Genomic DNA, 21,053 nt, shown 5'->3' on the forward strand with positions numbered 1-21,053 from the left:
ACGTGCAGTTATTACAGCGACCTCCTGCTTCACTCATGCTGATAATCTGTCATCTTGCTGCAGTTAAGAGTTGTCGATGACCCATTACAAGGTGTCAATCACATAACTTTAAAATTTTGGTTATTTAAAGTGTTGAAAACAATGAGGATGAAAACACCTGTTTTGCTGTTTACGGGTACAGTAGCTGCATGTGCAGATAAAAACTTACCGAGTCGATATTTATTGATTAAACTCAGGTGATACTTAAATAATGTTTAAGTAGTTCTATTTTACCAAATTATATCACAAAAAAATAAAAAGTGTTTTTTTAATTTCAATTTCAATTTGGTGTTGCAATACTTTTTTCCATGTGTATATATAGTTCTTATAGACTCTGTATATAGTTCTTATTTATACATGACTTAATGTTACATAAAATGAGGAGTCAACAAGGACGAAAGGGTAAACAAATAGTCTATAGGGTACTGTAGGGTCTTGAGAACAGTCACAAAAAAATGAACATACTGTTCAGTATATCATAAAAGGCCCTAACCTGGATAAATATGAAACAATTAAAAAAAAAACAATGGATACTTTTTTGTCCAAGGTTATAGTGGTTGTCTTTCTGGAATTGTTTAACATCTCCCCCTTGCTTTATTGATTTTTTATTAACATTGTGTCATATATCAAATTTATTCGTTCAGTGTATGTTCACTTGTTTTTTGTTAATGTCTTTTTGTTGAGTTATGCCATTTCAATTGATATTTTATAGTGTGTCTTTCCATGTTTTGATGTTACACTATTGTTTCATGAACAGTAAGGGTGAAGGTTCGCTTAAACCGCCGCACTCGTTTGCACCTGTCCTAAGTCAGACACCTGATATTCAGTGGTTGTCGTTTGTGGGTGTGTTTCATTCATTTTAAGTGTTTCTTGTTTCTCATTTTTTTATATATAAACTAGAAGATGCCGTCATATCACAAATATTTCCGCCTTTTTATGGTTTCAGAGGAGTTGTGGCTCAATGAAATTGGTCTCTTCCTTTTAATAGTAGTATCAGAAGTCCATTACTGAACGTCTAGTAATGGTCTTCTGGTAGTATATATTAGACCGTTGGTTTTCCTGTTTGAATGGTTATATAACCGGAAGAAAAGTGACACTGGGAACTTTTACCATTTTTCGAATTATGGTAAAAGTTCCCAATGTCACTTTTCTTCCGGTTATATTATATAGGAAATATTCAATGTAAAACGAAAGCTCATATAAATAATCAATCTAAATTGGGAGTTCATATTAAGCATTTTTCGAATTATGGTAAAGTTCGGAACTTCCCAATGTCACTTTTCTTCCGGTTATATTTACACTAGTCATTTTTGGGGCTCTTCATGTGTAATCCAAGGCTCAATGTTAAAGACCGTACTTTGACCTATAATGATTTACTTTTACAAAATGTAACTTGGATGGAGAGTTGTCTCATTGGCATTCGTACCACATCTTGTATCTATACAAACTAACAAAGCGAAGATAAAAGATCAAGGGGACACTAAACACCCGATATGTAAACACGAGTTCACACACTAAAACGTCTTGACTGCTTTTCTGACCATTGATTTTGAATAAAAAGTCTTTAAGATTAAGGTTTTTCTGAAAAGAACTACAGAAACTTAACATTTTTAGAGATCTATGACACTGAGGTCAAGGTCAGATAAATCGTGTCAGACTGATATATACACCTTACAATTTTGTAAACACGAAATATAGTTGACCGATTAAGTATGCTAATTGAAAAACATTCAAAAACTTAACATTGGCTAATGAACTATTAAAATGAGGTCAAAGGCATATTATACCTGCCAGACATATATCTCCACCTTATAATCATTCCATTCACCAAAAAAAGCTGAAATATTACTGCTTAAAGTTCTTGAAAAACCGAGGGGAAAAAACAAATAAAAATTAACTTTGACCAATGAACCATAAAAATGAGGTCAAGGTCAGATGATACATGTCAGACAGGCTTCCACACCTTATACACTCATTTCATACATCATATTTAGTTAACCTTTTGCTTATAGTTCTTGAAAAACACAAAAACTTAACATTGAAAAATGAAACCTGCCAGACTGACATATACCCATTACAATCCTTATAGTATTTGAGAAATGGACCTAATTATGTAATTTTACCCTTGATCACCGTTCCATTAAATGAGGTCGACTAGGTCAGATGCTATCTGACTGAAGGGCATTGCAAGGAACCCATATACCAAATATATTTATCCTATTACTCCTAATAAGTGATAAATTCAAATAACAAAAAAAATCTTCTCTAATGCGGGGTTCACACATTGCCGATTATTGCTCCCGTTTGAGATCAGACAGCGATACGACACGAAAAGTGAAAAAGTCGGATTAGTATCCTCAATTATCTGGAATGTCCTATTATTGTCTGAACGCAGTCGTTTTAGTTCGTAACAGATTCCTACTGGTCGGGAAGGGTCCGAATAGTTCGGCAAAGCACCCCGACAGTTAGGTGCGTCCCGTAACATTCGGGGAAACTCAGTCGATTTTGTCTAGTCGGATTACAATCGTGCCTATGTCGTGACAGATTCTGCTGTATCGGATCGAATTCCTAACAATGTTCTGTGTATTCGGGACGGTGTCCTGTGGAACGGGAATGATCTGGAGAAGTCCCGACAATAACAGAATACAATACGACTGAGACCAGACAAAGCCGTTTGCAACGCGATAGAGCGGACCGTGATAGGATTACGTTCCGACAGTACCTGATCATCCCGATTATGCCGACAGTTTTCGAACGGATAACTTCCGTCAGCGTCGGTTCACTGTCTTGTCACTATCTGATCTCTGTCGGATTACATTCGGTAGAATCGGGACGCAGTCGTGACAGACTCGGTCGAATTTTACCTGGCGAAAGATACAAATCGAATTTCCATCCACGATTCACAGGATCTTGATCAGACTTTTGACAAATTTTAATCGGGAATGGTCCTGTCAAGGACGGCAGTAAAAATCGTGAATGTGTGACCCCAGCTTTAAGCAGTCGCTGAACAAGAAAATGAGACGAAGGGCAATCAAAATATCATGGTTGACGGAAACTTTGTATCATAAAGTATCTGCATTCAAGATATGATTCATCCAGGTCTTCTCCCTTCTGAAATATAAAGTTTTATACAAATAGTTTATGCTGCAGCCGCCACCGTAGTACTATGCCCTTTTCACATACTGCAACTTTCGTCTAAGGCAAGACAATATATAAAAACTGACAATGAAAATGACAAAATACGACTAACAAAGCAAGACAAACTAAATACTACATACAAATCCAAACAAAATCTTAGAATGATCTACGGCCCTCTAAAAGTGTAGGAATATCCTGTTCCACTGGTGGCACCTGTCATGTTGCTCACAGAGAGTAAATATTCGGTAATTGGTCTCATTCAATGATATCACAATCAAGGTAAAGGAGGATGTCATTGAAGCAACTACAATCAGAGTTTATATGTGAAGGAGATAATCAAGTGGTGATGAAGCCTGTAATACTTTGAAGGGGGACTTTAATTTTATCACTGGTTAAATAGCTTCTTTGAAAGTCACGAGGGGGACGAAAGATTCCAGAGGGATAGTCAAACTCTAAGATTGAAAAGAAAACTGACAACGCCATGGCTAAAAATAAAAAGACAAACAGACAAATAATAGTACAGAAGACACAACAGAAAACTAAAGACTAAGCAACACGAACCAAATCAAAAACTGGAGGGGATCTCAGGTGCTCCGGAAGGGTAAGCAGATCCTGCTCCACATATGGCAACCGTCGTGTTGCTTATGTTATTACAAATCCAGTAAAAAGTCCAATTTGGTAGGTCACATGCGTGAAAATGGGAGAGTATTGTAGTTACGACATAAGGAACATATCCCTAACTGTCTATCAAAGAAATCATAAAGAGGGAAACACTGGCACTTGTTTCTATCAATGGGAAGATCCACTATCAATGTATATTTACGAGTCTTGTAAATATATGTTGATAGTGCGTCTTTCCATGGATAGAAACAAGTGCCTGTGTAGAGATTGACAGTTTGAAATATGGTTCCCACTGACATTTACACCATATATATAGAAACAGCTGGAATGTGCAACATCGAAATGGAGAGCTCAAAATTTGGAAGCTAAAATCATCCCTTTTATTGCGTTTTGCTCTCGGATATATCAATTTCTAGATGTAGATGTAAGATATGAGACAGACCAGGGGCGGATGCAGGAATTTTCGAAAGGGGGGGTGCTAACCCAGGGCAAAGGGGGGTGCAAAACATATGTCCCGATACAAATGCATTGATCGGCAAAAATAAAGGGGGGGTGCGCACCCCCGGAACCCCCCCCCCTGGATCCGCCACTGCAGACTTTCCTACATCTCTGGTATCCTTTTTAAGCTCATCTGACCCTTTTCTCATCACTTGGCATCCATCATCCGTCGTCTGTTAACTTTTACAAAAATCTTTTCCTCTAAAACTACTCAGCCAAATCTAACCAAACTTTGCCTCAATCATCACTAGGGTATCTAGTTTGAAAAATAAGTCTGATGACCCCACCCACCAACCAAGATGGCCGACATTGCTAAAAATAGAACATAGGGGTAAAATGCAGTTTTTGGCTTATATGTCTGAAAGAAAAGCATTTATAGCAAATCTGACATGGGGTAAACATGTTAATCAGGTTGAGATCTATCTGCTATGATTTTTTCAGATATAACGGACAATCCGTTGTTGGGTTGCTGCCCCTGAATTGGTAATTTTAAGGAAAATTTGTCGTTTTAGGTTATTAAGATCTACAAATAAGCCATCATGACCAAAATTGTCAGTTGACCCCTTTCTACTCAATTTTTACAAAACATTTTCCTCTGAAACTACTAGGCCAAGTTTATTATAGAGAGAGATAATTGTAAGCAGCAATGTTCAGTGAAGTAAGTTCTATCAACACATCACCATCACCAAAACACAATTTTGTCATGAATCCATGGGTGTCCTTTGTCAGTCGGAAACCAGGTTGAAATAGAACAAAAGAATCGAACTCTTTGTTAGAGAAGGCGATAAATGTTTACTGTATTGTTTACTATAGTGACAAAATTTTTAAAAGTTAATAGAAACAAACAAAATTGCAATTTTCTTCTCAATTACGAGGTGTTTTATTTTAAAAACACCATTTGAATAAGTTTTCAATTTATCTAGTACATAGTTAAGCAGAACAATAGATATCAAGTCGACGACATGGGTATCTTTCAAGTTGGATGAAGAAAATGCATAACCTCCAATTTTTATGAAAAAATTACCACGGACAGAAAACATATCAATCTATTAGTTCAGTAATTTTCGTGTCTGCCCTTCCATTATGTGACTGAAGAAAAAATTCTAAAAAATGGGTAACAATTGTATTGAAAAGAGAAAATCGAGTGCACCTTTTTATGTTAGGGCGTGTTTGAGTTGAGTATTTTGTCTTGATATAGTACAAAGTAAGAATATTTCATACATCGTCTCGCTTCAGATTCTATCATTTTTATATATTAAAGCTACAGGTTGACTTTATAACACAAAAAAAATCACGGTACTAAAAGATGAAATATATGGGTCAAGTGAAATACCTATCTAATGAGTCACAAAAACAGAGAAGGTGTGTTCGAATAGCTATTTTTTTACTGAAAGTACTTGACGACAGTCTTTCAAAGTGGATGATGAAAATGCATATCTTCGAAAAATTCTAATTTTTTGTGTGTGATTACTAAGATTTATAGTCTTCATACACTAAAAAAAATCTAGTCTGCCCTTCCACGAAATATTTAATTAGAATTTTTTTAAATGTTTATGAATTTTCGAAAATTCCACCTGACAACCGATCAGACAATAGTTTTAAGTTGAATCAATGCAGACTAGATTTTTAACTGATGCTCATTAGCTAGTTAATACATTTGTCTTTTAAAATACAACTGACATATAAGGATCTTAATGGTGCAATGTGGATAAATTTATCAATTTCCAAGAGCAATATTGGTAGCGCGTCATCCCTACAATGGCTTCCATTTCTACGATTGTGAAAATGAACTGGCGTAATGGGGAGATAATTTTGACGAAGTAGACTCCTGACTGTTGTAAGGCACATTGACCAGGAAGATCTACACAGGCTCTTTATTGCCTAGAGAGATAAAGTTCAATGTGATAGATATGTTCAACATAGTCTTAAGAAGATCTACACAGGCTCTTTATTGCCTAGAGAGATAAAGTTCAATGTGATAGATATGTTCAACATAGTCTTAAGAAGATCTACACAGGCTCTTTATTGCCTAGAGAGATAAAGTTCAATGTGATAGATATGTTCAACATAGTCTTAAGAAGATCTACACAGGCTCTTTATTGCCTAGAGAGATAAAGTTCAATGTGATAGATATGTTCAACATAGTCTTAAGAAGATCTACACAGGCTCTTTATTGCCTAGAGAGATAAAGTTCAATGTGATAGATATGTTCAACATAGTCTTAAGAAGATCTACACAGGCTCTTTATTGCCTAGAGAGATAAAGTTCAATGTGATAGATATGTTCAACATAGTCTTAAGAAGATCTACACAGGCTCTTTATTGCCTAGAGAGATAAAGTTCAATGTGATAGATATGTTCAACATAGTCTTAAGAAGATCTACACAGGCTCTTTATTGCCTAGAGAGATAAAGTTCAATGTGATAGATATGTTCAACATAGTCTTAAGAAGATCTACACAGGCTCTTTATTGCCTAGAGAGATAAAGTTCAATGTGATAGATATGTTCAACATAGTCTTAAGAAGATCTACACAGGCTCTTTATTGCCTAGAGAGATAAAGTTCAATGTGATAGATATGTTCAACATAGTCTTAATACACAGTTTATGTTGCCATAGGATTGATGTCCCTCAAAACAGTGTGATGACTGAATATTAATAAATGAGTTGTTAAGTTCAAGTTAAATAAATCAATAATACATTACAAAGTTTAATTATTAAATAACAAATTGCCATAAACATTGCACAGGAAAAAAGATTCATAAAGATAGTCCAAAGTATAAAGTTACAGCACAAGTCAAGTCAAGTTTTGCCCCCTGTAATGTAAAGATTATAAAATGAAAATAATATACCATTTTTACAACTAAACTAAACATCTTTTATGCAATAAAATAACTTAAAACAAATACTTTATTATGCTTCTAGGAAGATATTTACTGACCACAGGCACTCGTCTTAGAAAAAAAATCCTATATACCTTTTATATAAAGGTATATAGGAATTTTTTTTCTGAGACAAGTGCCCGTGTTACTGACATAGAAATTAAATGGTATTTTTTTATTCAATTGTTATAAAATAACAAAAGTAGAGAACATAGTTACTTTGATCGGATTGTTTTCACAGACAGAATTATCACTTTGCCATGTGTGACTATGGGACATAAATCACATATTAATACTAGTAATCAGTTTTTCTCTTTTCTATAGCACAAAGTATATAATAGGCTATGAGGAGCCAGAATCACTCATCTGACTTTACTTTTTGAAATGGATGTACCAATCATAAATTCTTTAAAAAAAAATCTTTTCCTTTGTAGCTTTAGAGGAGGATTTTTTAAAGAAAAAGGTCAATCGGAACCAAATATTGCCTCTGGTATTAGAACAAAATTAGTTTCATCTTCCTTCAAACTTTGCTTGAAACTAGATATATACGAGTTTTGAGAAAATAAAATGAAAATGTGAAAAATGTATTGACAATGACAGATGTCAGATGAATGTATTGTAGAAATTGTAACATAAACCACTATTTCACAAAGGTAAACGGACAGAAAGTCACAGGACAAAAAGTCACAGGACATAAAGTCACAAATTTGGTAGGACAAAAAGTCACAGGACAAAAAGTCACAAATACTCTGTTGACAATTGTGTGAATATATAAGAGAAATATCTTGAAATATTTGTTTTTTTATCAATTATTTGATCATCTTTGAAATTGTTTTTGAAAATTTTTGTTTATAAAGTTAGTTTATATACAATAGTTCAACAAAAAAACAAAAATATTTTTGTAGAAATAAGCGGTTTTTATTCAAAGAAAATAATCAGAAAAAAATAATTGTGACTTTTTGTCCTGTGACTTTTTGTCCGTGACTTTTTGTCTGTGACTTTCTGTCCTACATTCTTTCACAAAACATATATAAAATAATTTAACTACCCTTTAAAACACATTTATAACAATTTAAGACTAATTTCTCAATAGCAACAATAATGACTTTGTTAATGATCATGATCTTATTGTAAGCAAAAAATAATTGACTCATCCTGAACAAATCATGCTTAAAACTTTTTAAAAACTAACATACATTAATCTGAAACTCTGAGTATACTATAGTAGAGCACCATGTTGCAGTCAAACAAACTTAAAATAATGTTAGTATTACAGTCAATGAGATCTATTCATTTTAGATGACCAATAAATAACATTTATTCATTTTGGCAAGTAAGGTGCATATAATATACCTATACTATTATGACATGATGGCATATACATTTGTATACATGCTCTGATTATACAAGTCAAGGTGACACACAAATTTTTTTTATTCACATTAACCAATACATCAAAAACAATACAGGGTCATTTTACTGTTCCCTACCATGACAAAGGAGTAGGCTGAATGCCACTTCATCATGACCTTAACTTTTAGATAAAATTTTTGAAATAATGATGGCTGAACGCGAGGGTAAATACAACATACATGTATAGTATAATCTTATTTGTTCATGAAAGCATGGCAGTCTTTCTTTCTTTATAAGGATTATTTGATGGAAAAACCTTTATTATACAAAAACCTACCGTTTTTAAAAAAAGTTCATAATAAAATTCAGAATTAAAAATATAAACACATAAAAACAACATGAGTTCAGTGTTTTAATGCTTCACAAAAACACACAATGATTGGATTCTAATTTTGACTAGTCAATTGAACCTTGAACCACAATCATCAAAGCAAATGAAGAAAAAAAATTGATTTCAAATGCTTTGGTGAGCCTTTAAAAATCCATCATTACATAACAATAGTTTAACTAGAGAATAAAATTAAGTGCACAAATTTTATGTTTGAAAAAATAAAATAAAATAAAAACAAAATGATACATCATTTATATATCAATATCAACATGATCATAAGTAAAAATAATACAAGCACAATATTACGAAAATTATATATACCAATAGTAGCACCATTTTTATCTTTAATTCATTTGTTCAAATAACATGTCAATGTGAAATTGTTGGCAGAATATTTTAAAACTAGAGGCTCCCAGGTGCCTTAATTGCTCACCTGGTAAAAATATGTAACATGTAAATCATTAGCATGGGTGGCAGTCGTCTTTTAAACACTCAGTTATTGTGATAAGGCGAGACACAGATCCCCTTAGTCAACATTTAAAAAAAAAGTTTTAGGTTATTTTAAGAAAATAAAATCTGTAATAATATCTATCATTGTAGTTCTTTTCTTGCTTATCCTTTTTTTTGCTATTTTACAGTTTTTCTTTATAAAAAATTGTATTCAATAAAACTGTCAAAAAAGGAAATAAATCAGCAATAGCTCATCACTTCCAAATTTCAGTTTTGTTGATTTATTTATAGATTTTATTTTGCTGATCACTTTGTTGGAAAATGATTTTTTTTCATACTTTTCAAGAAAATAACATTAAATCAATAAATGCAAAAATTCTGGAAAATTGCTATTTACAGAGTCAATCCACTATTTTTTTTCAATTTATGATATATTTGTAGATCTTGGTTTGCTGCATTTTTTTTTAAAACACTTTCTCTTTATCTTTTACAGATTTTAAAGCTTAATTAAAAAACCACTAGAACTTATAGTGATCCCTTCCCCCCTGAAAACAAATAAATACAATTCAAGGCTATTAAAGCAGAGATTCAGATTGAAGTTGTACTAGCTCAGTAAAGTCAGAGCATCATGACTCTAAAATATCCCCATCCCTCCCCCTTTTCCATACATCCTTGCTATGGGTCATTGGGCCTTTAATCTTGCAAACATATTAACTGTATGGGCAGATGAGCTTAAAGTAACTTTTCCCTTAATTTTTGAATCTCCACGCTCCAATGATTGACATAACAATTAAACAAGCCTAATCCTGACCAGTTACATTGTACCATACATACATGATATAAATAAAGTTAACATAATTTCTACTTTGTTTAATGTTAAGCTCGGAATGATCATTTGCTATATGTTCTGTTTTATATAAATTAAACTGAAGTGTATATCTCTGAAATGTCGTATGTTACAACCTTTAATGTTGCAGATTTTTTTATCCCCTCTTCTGTCATCCCTCAATACATGTGCTACAGTGTCAGCTACACCTATAGTTCAACAGGAATCTCAATACACGTGCTACAGTATCACCTACACCTATAGTTCAACAGGAATGGCACAAACTTACAGATAAGGAATGTTTATAATGGTACCCAGTTAGGTGGATAATAATCTGGTTTGTTTGTTGTGTTTCCCATGACTGTGTTTTCTCTTGGGTAACCATGGAAATAGATTACAGTCCCACCAGTAAGGTAACCAGCCCACCAAGAAAACGATCCGGCTGACATGATCATGTGATCCATACTGCCTAAAATAGCAAGATCTAAATACCCATTCAAACTGGCTGAGTAATATGGGGAATAATATATGTCTGGACCATCATCTAAGTTATCCATGCTCCAATGATAATCATTTGTGCATATGATAAATAAGACATCAGTGTACTTTCTCCTGAAGTAATTCATAGCCCTATAAAAGTAGGGAATATGAGGAACAGCATACCCTTTCCTATTCTGTCGCACTAGGTCACCCCGTCTTACATGTACTCCTATAGTCACTGCATGCTCTTTGTTCAGTTTTTTACGAGTATCTGCTAGGAATTCTTTTGCTTTGTTTGCGTACTGAGGTTTAAATATAAAATGTTTATGTAATAATTCTGCTTTTACATGGTCAAAGTATTTGAAAGACTGTAGATATCCCTGTATATATGACTTTTCTTTAGAATCCAGTTTAGTAAGTCTTGGAGTGTAATAACCTGGTCTGTATTCTGTCAATATTCTACTATCTTTAAAGTCTGACTTTCTACCCATTTTTATAGGTAAATCAAAACAATCCCATAACCCTGTACCTTCAATTACCACTGGAGTTACATTGTTACCCTTAGCAATGCCTATCAATGTGGAATATTCAAACATATGGTTCCCTGTTCTGCCCCAGAAGGTAACAGTAGCAGCTCCTTCGTTTCTCCTCAAACTTGCCACTTCAACTGTGATTCCAGTACTTGTTGTTGGGGTTCTCAAACTGTACATAAGGAGAAGTCCTACTCCTATCAACAAACCACACAATAGTGTCCATTCTTTTATTCTTTTTCTGTAAAACAAAGAAAAACATAGTTAACAAACTTTACAAAAAAAATGCTGTTAAAAAATTACATCTTATGTTAAGAATAATTTTGTTTTGGGGTAAATTTGTCAATTAGTTTAGTGTCCATGTTAAACAAGTACTTACTAACACAGAAAGTTTAAACAAAATTATTTAATTCTCTTTGAGTAAGGAAAACAGAATATTTTTTGCTAAAATAAAGTCTCTGTAATGTCTCTAAGTAATGGTTGGCTCATTCTAGTAAAGCCGGTTTGGCTCAGTTTCATCCTTTTGTAAAACAGTCTTTAATATACCTATCACATTAATGTTTGAAGGGTCTTAAGCTTATTCAAACCATATAAGTCGGTATGAAACACCAAAACGGAATGATAATAACCGATTACGTTTTGTAGTTTACAAAATTCTGGACTGGTTCCTGTCAAACTACAACACTTTCTTCGACTGTAGTGGAATACAAACAGAAACCAGTTAGTTTGTAAACTGGTTCCTGGCTGATTACTACACAATGCTCATGCATAATGATAACACAAGCACATTCCTCCAGTTTGTATTGAAATTAGTAAATACGAAACCAAGCGCGGTAGGCAGAGAAATCAGGTCGGCAGTTATGGAACAATGACTGCGTCATTTTCCAAAAAATTCTGTTTTTGTTGATTCTGTATAGCTGATAATTTTTTCAAATAAATTTGGCCATATAGATACAGAAGGGAAGGATTTTTGTAAAAGTTTAAGGAAAATGACAAAGGCAATGGACAATTCATCAATTTCATGCAACATGTGATAAGAAAAGATTACTTGACCCTTTGAGCATGTTGAGCCAGGCAAGCTAGAAAATCAAAAGACATCCAATCCACTCTGGATAGGATTTCACCTGTGTTATAAGGTAATTGTATGGAAATGAGGCTACATGCAGGATGTTCATAACATTATTTGTTTAATTCAAGGATTTGTAAAGTATACAAATCAGTTTAATTACAAAATAATTATAGACAGAAAAGAAAATCATTTTTTTTTTATAAAATAATAGACTATGCATATACGAGAAAATTAGCAATAAATGATTTTATTCTACTCAACACTGAAAAATGTATCAATATATTTATATGTAATTGATAAAAAAATATAAACAATGTGTATGTATATAGTTTTATACCATTATTATTATACTGTCTTTGGTTATATAAGCGATGTTTAGAAAAAAGGATTTGAAAAAAATGCAAGGCTACATCAGACACATATAAATATGTATATATGTCTCTGGCTATATATCAAAAGCTAAGTCATGTAAGTAGTTATATAAATCATGTTTGATAAAAGATATATACAAACAGGTTTAATTATGAAGTTCTATACCTGTTCAAAATTGGCTGGATAAACTGTGTATAATATTAATAAATAATATAATTATCAAAGTGAAAAAGAATTTAAAAAAAAAATGTGGCAAGATTACCAATGTACAACTCTTCAAAAGTGACCAAACGACACAGAAATCAACTGTAACAGCTATAGGTCACTGCATAGCCTTTAACAATGAGTAAAGCATAGTCAGCAATAAAAGGCCCCAAATCACAAATGTAAAACAATTCAAGTGAGTAAAACTAATGGCCTGACTAATGCTAAAAAAAGAGAACAAAAAACAAATATGTATAACACCATGTACATGTACAAAATGTATACTTGAAACAAAAAACAAATATGTATACCATCATGTACATGATGTACAAAATGTATACTTGAAGAGAATTTGGACATCAACTTTAGTAAAGAATAAACGAAGCATAAAATACAGATCAGACTTCCTACTTTTAACCGTCTTCTGAAAAAAAAGAACTTAAAAAGTATGAAACAAAACTCATTGAAGCTAAAAGATAAGAGTGACCATCTTTTTGATAAAGATTTATACTGCCTAAGAGGTACACCATAAGACCAAGGTGAACTTAAAATAACAGGGGAATTGTATCAAACATTGAATAATATGAATATTCTAATTATAAAATAACTAGAGGCTCTAAAGAGCCTGTGTCGCTCACCTTGGTCTTTGTGAATATTAAACAATGGACACAGATGGATTCATGACAAAATTGTGTTTTGGTGATGGTGATGTGTTTGTAGATCTTACTTTACTAAACATTCTTGCTGCTTACAATTATCTCTATCTATAACAGTACTTTCTGTGGAAAATGTTATTGAAAATCTTCAAATTTTAACAAAATTGTTAAAAATTGACTATGAAGGGCAATAACTCCTTAGGGGGTCAATTGACTATTTTGGTCATAGTGACTTATTTTTAGTTCTTACTTTGCTGTACATTATTGCTGTTAACAGTTTATCTCTATCTATAATAATATTCAAGATAACAAAAAAAACAGCAAAATTTCCTCAAAATTACCAATTCAGGGGCAGCAACCTAACAACCGATTATCCGATTCATCTGAAAATTCCAGGGCAGATAGATCGTGACCTGATCAACAATTTTACTTCCTGTCAGATTTGCTCTTAATGCTTTGGTTTTTGAGTTATAAGCCAAAAACTGCATTTTACCCCCATGTTCTATTTTTAGCCATGGCGGCCATCTTGGTTTGTTGGCCGAGTTACTGGACACATTTTTTTAACTAGATACCCCAATTATGGCTAAGTTTGGTTAAATTTGGCCCAGTAGTTTCAGAGGAGAAGATTTTTCTAAAAGATTACTAAGATTTACGAAAAATGGTTAAAAATTGACTATAAAGGGCAATAACTCCTAAAGTGGTCAACTGACCATTTTGGTCATGTTGACTTATTTGTAGATCTTACTTTGCTGAACATTATTGCTGTTTACAGTTTATCTCTATCTATAATAATATTCAAGATAATAACCAAAAACAGCCAAATTTCCTTAAAATTACCATTTCAGGGGCAGTAACCCAACAACAGAATGTCCGATTCATCTGAAAATTTCAGGGCAGATAGATCTTGACCTGGTAAACAATTTTACCCTGTCAGATTTGCTCTAAATGCTTTGGTTTTTGAGTTATAAGCCAAAAACTGCATTTTACCCCTATGTTCTATTTTTAGCCATGGCGGCCATCTTGGTTGGTTGGCCAGGTCACGCCACACATTTTTTAAACTACATACCCCAATGATGATTGTGGCCAAGTTTGGATTAATTTGTCCCAGTAGTTTCAGAGGAGAAGATTTTTGTAAAAGATACCTAAGATTTACGAAAAATGGTTAAAAATGGACTAAAAAGGGCAATAACTCCTAAAGGGGTCAACTGACCATTTCGGTCATGTTGACTTATTTGTAAATCTTACTTTGCTGAACATTATTGCTGTTTACAGTTTATCTCTATCTATAATAATATTCAAGATAATAACCAAAAACAGCAAAATTTCCTTAAAATTATCAATTCAGGGGCAGCAACCCAACAACGGGTTGTCCGATTCATCTGAAAATTTCAGGGCAGATAGATCTTGACCTGCTTAACAATTTTACCCCATGTCAGATTTGCTCTAAATGCTTTGGTTTTTGAGTTACAAGCCAAAAAATGCATTTTACCCCTATGTTCTATTTTTAGCCATGGCGGCCATCTTGGTTGGTTGGCCGGGTCACGCCACACATTTTTTAAACTACATACCCCAATGATGATTGTGGCCAAGTTTGGTTTAATTTGGTCCAGTAGTTTCAGAGGAGAAGATTTTTGTAAAAGTTAACGACGACGGACGACGCCGGACGCCGGACGCCGGACGCAAAGTGATGGGAAAAGCTCACTTGGCCCTTCGGGCCAGGTGAGCTAATAACTAAAATAAAAAACATAAAATCAAACAAAACTAAATGTCTAAAGAACTCTACATATTAAATCATAAACATTACTGTAGCTGTTATTCTTTTTGAAACCAATACCATTTTAGCTTTTTTTTGTATCAAAATATGATTTTTTTTATGTTTCTAAGAGTGATAATGATTTATTAAAATCCAAATAAAATTGATTTCTAAATGGTACTGATTGTGATTAAGCATGCACATCACTCATCAAGGAAATATATAAATATATAAAAAATGTAGCACAACAAGCATTTTCATATCAAAATTAATAACTTGTCGAATCAGTATTTAAAATATGTGATAATGCCCTCAAACCCCAATTTATAATTTTGTTAACATGAACATGTATTTATTTTTCTTGAAGAATTTTTATCATTATCTAAAGTAAGGACAATTTATTTAAGATGTTGACACATGTCATGTTTATCAGGGCTCTTAACTGAAAATCATAGGGAAAAGTTGTGGCAGATCTAGGAGTGTTTTAAATATAATTAATATATCAAAGGGGCATACACTTTTTAAAATCATCTTTTGGAACTGATTTTCAAACTTATCCAAGACATTGACCAAATACACTTGAGAGTGCTTACAATTTAATTTCTATAGACATAATAGAATTTTCTTTCTTTGGAACAAAACTCTTGTCCCAGAATATGCTAATAGAAATCTTTAATATAAATGTCAAAACAATCCTGCCAGAAATCTGGGCTTGAGGGCACTTACAATAAAATTTTCTATATAATTACTATGTTCAAGGGACATAACTCTTTTAAAAACTGTTCATTTAAAATTATTTTTGAAAATTGTTCATGATTTCTGATATTAATGTTTGATATAACCAGGTGCTCCCCAGGGCGCAGCTTTATACGAACGCAGAGGTCCAACCCTAAACAGTTGGGGCAAGTATGGACACAACATTCAAGCTTGATTCAGCTCTGCATTTTGATTGTGATAAAAATTTTGACATAATTTGACTTTCTGACACAAAACAAAATGAAATGCCAAGATCTTACAAATATATTGCGCAATATTGTGCAATTAAAGATTTCTTCTTCAAACTTTTCAAAAATTTGGAATTTGAGAAATTTGGGGGGAAAAATTGAAAACTACTACCACCCCTCCCTCTCCCCCCACCCTTTTTTTGCAATTAGTCCAAAACCTGACATTTCTTTATACATAATTTACAAGTAGTGTAAGGGAGGAAAATCCAAACATACCCAACATTGTTTGATAAATATTTTTGAGTTACCTCCCTTACACTGCTTTAAAATTGTCTTAATTGTCCATTGACCAAAAACCTAATTTTCCCCTTTTTTTTTACCCCCAATTCCAAAACATTTTGAGCCATAACCCCCAGAGTCAATACTAACCATCCCTTCATGGTATGGAAACTTGTGGTATAATTTCAGAGAGATTCATACACTTAAACACAAGTTATTGTTTGAAAACTACAAAAATGATTACTTTTGGGCCCCCTTTTTGGCCCCCTAATTCCTAAACCTTTGAGACCATTACCCCCAAAATCAATCCAAACTTTTTACCTTTGGTATTAAACATTGTGGTACAATTTCAGAGATATAGAAATACTATTACACAAGTTTATATCCTGAAAGTAGAAAAATACTTCTTTTGGGCCCCTAATTCCAAAACGGTTTAGACCATTATCCCCAAAATCAATCCAAACCTTCCTTTTGAGGTATTGAACCTTTTTATTAAATTTCATAGAGATCCATTCACTTCAACCAAAGTTATTGTCCGGACACCAAATGTGTCTTCAGACAAGACAGACGCAGATGACGGCGACATCATACCATTATACGAACGCAAATTGTTTTTGCGATGTATAACAATCAGTTATATATATTGCAGAAATTGAACAAATAAGAGCACTTAAATGTACATGTATATATAGCAATTTTATGTGTAAATTACAAGGGGCATTACTCTATTAAAATAGTTGATCAGCACTGATTTTTTTTAAATTGTCCAAAAGATTTCCAATGAGGAAAATTTCATAAAAATCAGGCATGAATTGTACACTTGATATAAAATAAGGAGATGTGGTATAATTGCCAATGAGACAACTATCCACCAAACTTCAAATAGTATGAATGTAACCTTACAACCTTCAAAAAAAAAAGCCCATACATCATGTACATTATGCTCGGCTATAAAAGGCCCCAACATGAAAAATATGAAACTCGTAATTCAATAGAGAAAACAAACGGCCTAATTCATAACAAAACCGTTTATGAAAAACAAATATGACAGATATGAACCAACGACAACCACAAGTTTCATAAAACAATACTGTATACATCTATCATCATTAATGTTCCAAAAATGGGTTTTCCTATCAGCAACACATATGTTTTTTAATTGTCATTTTAAAAGTGGCATCCTACATGTTTAAATGTTCAGTTTATGGCAAATATATAAATTTGACTTGAATGATCATCATATTAAACTATTTTTACTTTGTTTTTAAGATGAAATGCTTGTTGCTCAAATACTATGTGTATTGATGTGTAAAACACTCACTTATATACTATCCTATAGTAGGAATATTTTGTATACAATCTGAAATTAATAAAACATGCATAACAAAATAGTAAATAAAAATAGAAAGCGACTTCTTCAGATCTTATAGAAAAAAGTGTCTTTCATATCAGAGTGTCTAAATATAAGAAATAGTGAACTAATATGATACATCAATATGTAACTTTTCATTCTAGCATTATATGTTATCATGAAACCTTTCAGTCATCTTTGCTAGCTAAGGGTTACAATCCACTCCCGCTCAGAGCGGGAGTGGATCGTAACCCTTGGCTAGCCAAGATGCCTTTCAGTCTACCATGTCAATTAATATAATTATATGTAATGCCATAGGTCTTAACCATTTATTATTAATGAGTTTGTGCCAATTTATGTTGATTTTGCGTATTCCAATTTCTTTTGTAATTTGGTGGTACATTTCTTCTCTATAACTCTCATAGTTGGGGCACTCTGAGGTAGTGCTGTTGTGTTTCCTTAGTTCCACAGCTGCATAAGTCGGTGGTGTTTTGCCCTGTGCGTTGTTTATAATAGTTAAGGGTTGTGTAGCCAGTTCTAAGTTGTATAAAGATGCTGAAGAATTTTTTGGTTGGATAGTCATAGATTGGGATGTTTTTAACGTTTGGTGTTATATCAAAAAGGTCTCTTCCTGTGTTGCTTAATTCCCATCGTCTTTGCCACTTGAATCCGGGTCTGTTCGCACCCAATCACGTTCGCACCCTTCCACATTCGCCCCCATTCACTTTCGCACCCCACATGTTCGCACCCAAATTTTGCGAAAAGTTCGTTCGCACCCCACACGTTCGCACCCAATTTTACCAATTTTTTGGAGGTGTATTGGTATAAATATATATGCCATTGTTTCTAAATAATTCGAGATACTGACAAGTTTTTTTGTGTCATGACAAGTTCATAAAAAAAAGTCCTTGTTTTTAAGTCAGATTATGTTATTCTGACAACAACTATTTCATGTGTGTGTTGAATAATTCTTAATCGTGTTTAGGTTAGTGTATTGAAATAATTTGTTTTTCACTGTTTCTAGTCAATTAAGAGCGAATCTGACAACATGTTGAACAACTGGTATGCATGGTAAGTGTATTGCTATAATTAATATTTATTTTATTAGTATTTACATCAAAGCAATTTAAAACAACAATCATGATTTATAAACAACAGTAAACAATAACACCAAGTTAGGCTGTTTATAAATACCAATTAGCAATAATCATACATAATCAACATTTAATAACTTATCATCAGATTGATAAAAAAAAAAAAAAATCTTTTCAATAAATTCTCAAATTTTATTCAAAAAGAATACAATTATTTGTTATATTCATATGAATAATTTCTAACAATTTAACTTAGGGAGCTACCTATTTGATTTTTATGGGGGGGGGGGCTTGGATGAAAAATTTTGTCCTGCATTTTTTTTTAGCTGTAATCTCTGTCCTGCCTTTTTATTATTCACTCTGTTTGGTCCTGTCTTTTTTTTTTTTTTAGTTTATCCTGACTTTTTTTTACCTAAATTGTCGTCCTGACTTTTTTTTTTACAAGCGTCTCATCCTGCCTTTTTTTTTTACTCTAAACTCCTGTCCTGCCTATTTTTTTCAAATTTCATCCTAGCCCCCCCCCCCCCCCCCCCCCATAAAAATCAAATACACCTTATCGCTATTTGTCCGCCATTGCTGGAAATCACACAGGTTCCCGTAAAATTTTGACGTCATAAAACAAAATGTCTGACGCCACAATGGAAAAGTGATTGTTGTTGACGTCAAAAGTTCAAGCGGACGGGTCAGCCGGGAATAGCGATAAGGTGTATGGTAGCTCCCTTAAATTTTATTAAAAATTGGGCGCGAACATGTAGGGTGCGAACGGACGTGGGGGCGAAAATGTGAGGTGCGAACGTGTAGGGTGCGAAACTATATTGGGCGCGAACGGACCTGATACCTTGCCACTTCAGCATGACACTCTTGTGTGCACCTTGTTTTACGTCTAAGTTTAACCAGTACTGGTGTCAGTGATGTATCATACCCGTAGCCAGGGGGGTTCGGACGAACACCCCCTTGAAATCAAATAAGCACTGTCCAAGTCAACGTTTTTTTTCAAATTGTGACTGTTAAAGTCGAGTTCATGAGAACAACAAACCCCCCCCTTTTGGAAATTGCTGGCTACGGCCAGTACGGGCCTGTATATCATGTCGGGTGTTGAAGATTGTCGGGTAAAGAGTGGTTCGCTCGTTATATTAGTCACTATCATATTGGTGCAAATCTGAATTAATTAACCTTTTGCCAAACGAGATCATCGTCTTTTTTCTGTTTTTGGCTTTTTACATTTCTGCTTCTACTGGTAAGGTGTTGTGAACCCAATAGCGTTCCTGCATGCCACAAAGGTAGAATATTGGAAACCAGTCAGTATAAATCTAATTGTAAGGTCTATTCGGATCGGAAACGTAAAGTTTTTGAATGAATTAAGTAAAAAGTAAAATCCGACAAAAATACTGAACTTAGAGGAAAATCTAATCGGAAAGTCCATAATCACATGGCAAAAACAAATAACAAAACACATCAAAAACGAATGGACAAGAACTGTCATATTCCTGACTTGGTACAGGTACAAATCATTATAAAATGGTGGATTGAACCTGGTTTTATAGCGCTAACCGTTGCCTCTCACTTTGATGACAGTCTCATCAAATTCCGTTATATTTACAATGATGCGTGAACTAAAGAGACATAATAAATAAAATAGTCAAAATATGGGTACAGCAGTCATCATCGTGTAACAATTTTAAAAGGAACAATTTAACAGAACAACATCAGTACGCAGAAACTATACATCAAGACCATCATGTATTACTTTGTGAAGTTGATACGGAATATTTATCAACAAGGTTTTGGTACCTTCCGATGAACCTTTTTAGAAAAAGGACAAGACGTTCTTTGACATACCCCTGGTTCATCAACTGATTTAGTTGATCTAAGCCGATGGTAAACAAAGTTCCCTTTTTCACGGTATACTATGCCAGAGACATATCTTTAGTATACATGTCTCTGGCTATGCCGACTCTAAATAAAGCTTATTTGTTATTATAGATTCTTAATAAACAAATTTAATTTCAGTTCTGTAAATTGACAAACATTTCAAACATTATTGAAACTTTTCACAAAGAAAAAAAAAACCAAGAAAGAATGCCCTATTAAAATAAGAAACATGAAAATCCAAAATCAACATAAG

At 33.3% G+C, this 21,053-nt stretch overlaps 1 protein-coding gene across 3 annotated transcripts; it reads right to left on the reverse strand.

Moving 5' to 3' along the window:
- Positions 1–9,538: 9,538 nt before the first annotated feature.
- On the reverse strand, positions 9,539–20,211 carry LOC139518003 (galactoside 2-alpha-L-fucosyltransferase Sec1-like). Of its 3 annotated transcripts, XM_071309616.1 has the most exons (4): positions 20,102–20,161; positions 17,805–17,843; positions 12,813–12,835; positions 9,547–11,447 (listed from the first exon to the last, which is right to left on the reverse strand). In XM_071309616.1, the coding sequence occupies exon 4, from the start codon at positions 11,384–11,386 to the stop codon at positions 10,499–10,501; it is 888 nt and encodes a 295-aa protein (XP_071165717.1). In that variant the 5' UTR covers positions 11,387–11,447; positions 12,813–12,835; positions 17,805–17,843; positions 20,102–20,161; the 3' UTR covers positions 9,547–10,498. The 3 variants fall into 3 exon arrangements, with proteins under 3 accessions (XP_071165714.1, XP_071165716.1, XP_071165717.1); XM_071309613.1 differs by lacking the exon at positions 12,813–12,835 and having other exon boundaries at positions 9,539–11,447; positions 20,102–20,208; XM_071309615.1 differs by lacking the exons at positions 12,813–12,835; positions 17,805–17,843 and having other exon boundaries at positions 9,539–11,447; positions 20,102–20,211.
- Between the last annotated feature and the right edge of the window lie 842 nt (positions 20,212–21,053).

The sequence above is a fragment of the Mytilus edulis genome, chromosome 3, assembly GCF_963676685.1.
Source record: "Mytilus edulis chromosome 3, xbMytEdul2.2, whole genome shotgun sequence".
In the NCBI taxonomy this organism is placed as follows: Eukaryota; Metazoa; Mollusca; class Bivalvia; order Mytilida; family Mytilidae; genus Mytilus; species Mytilus edulis.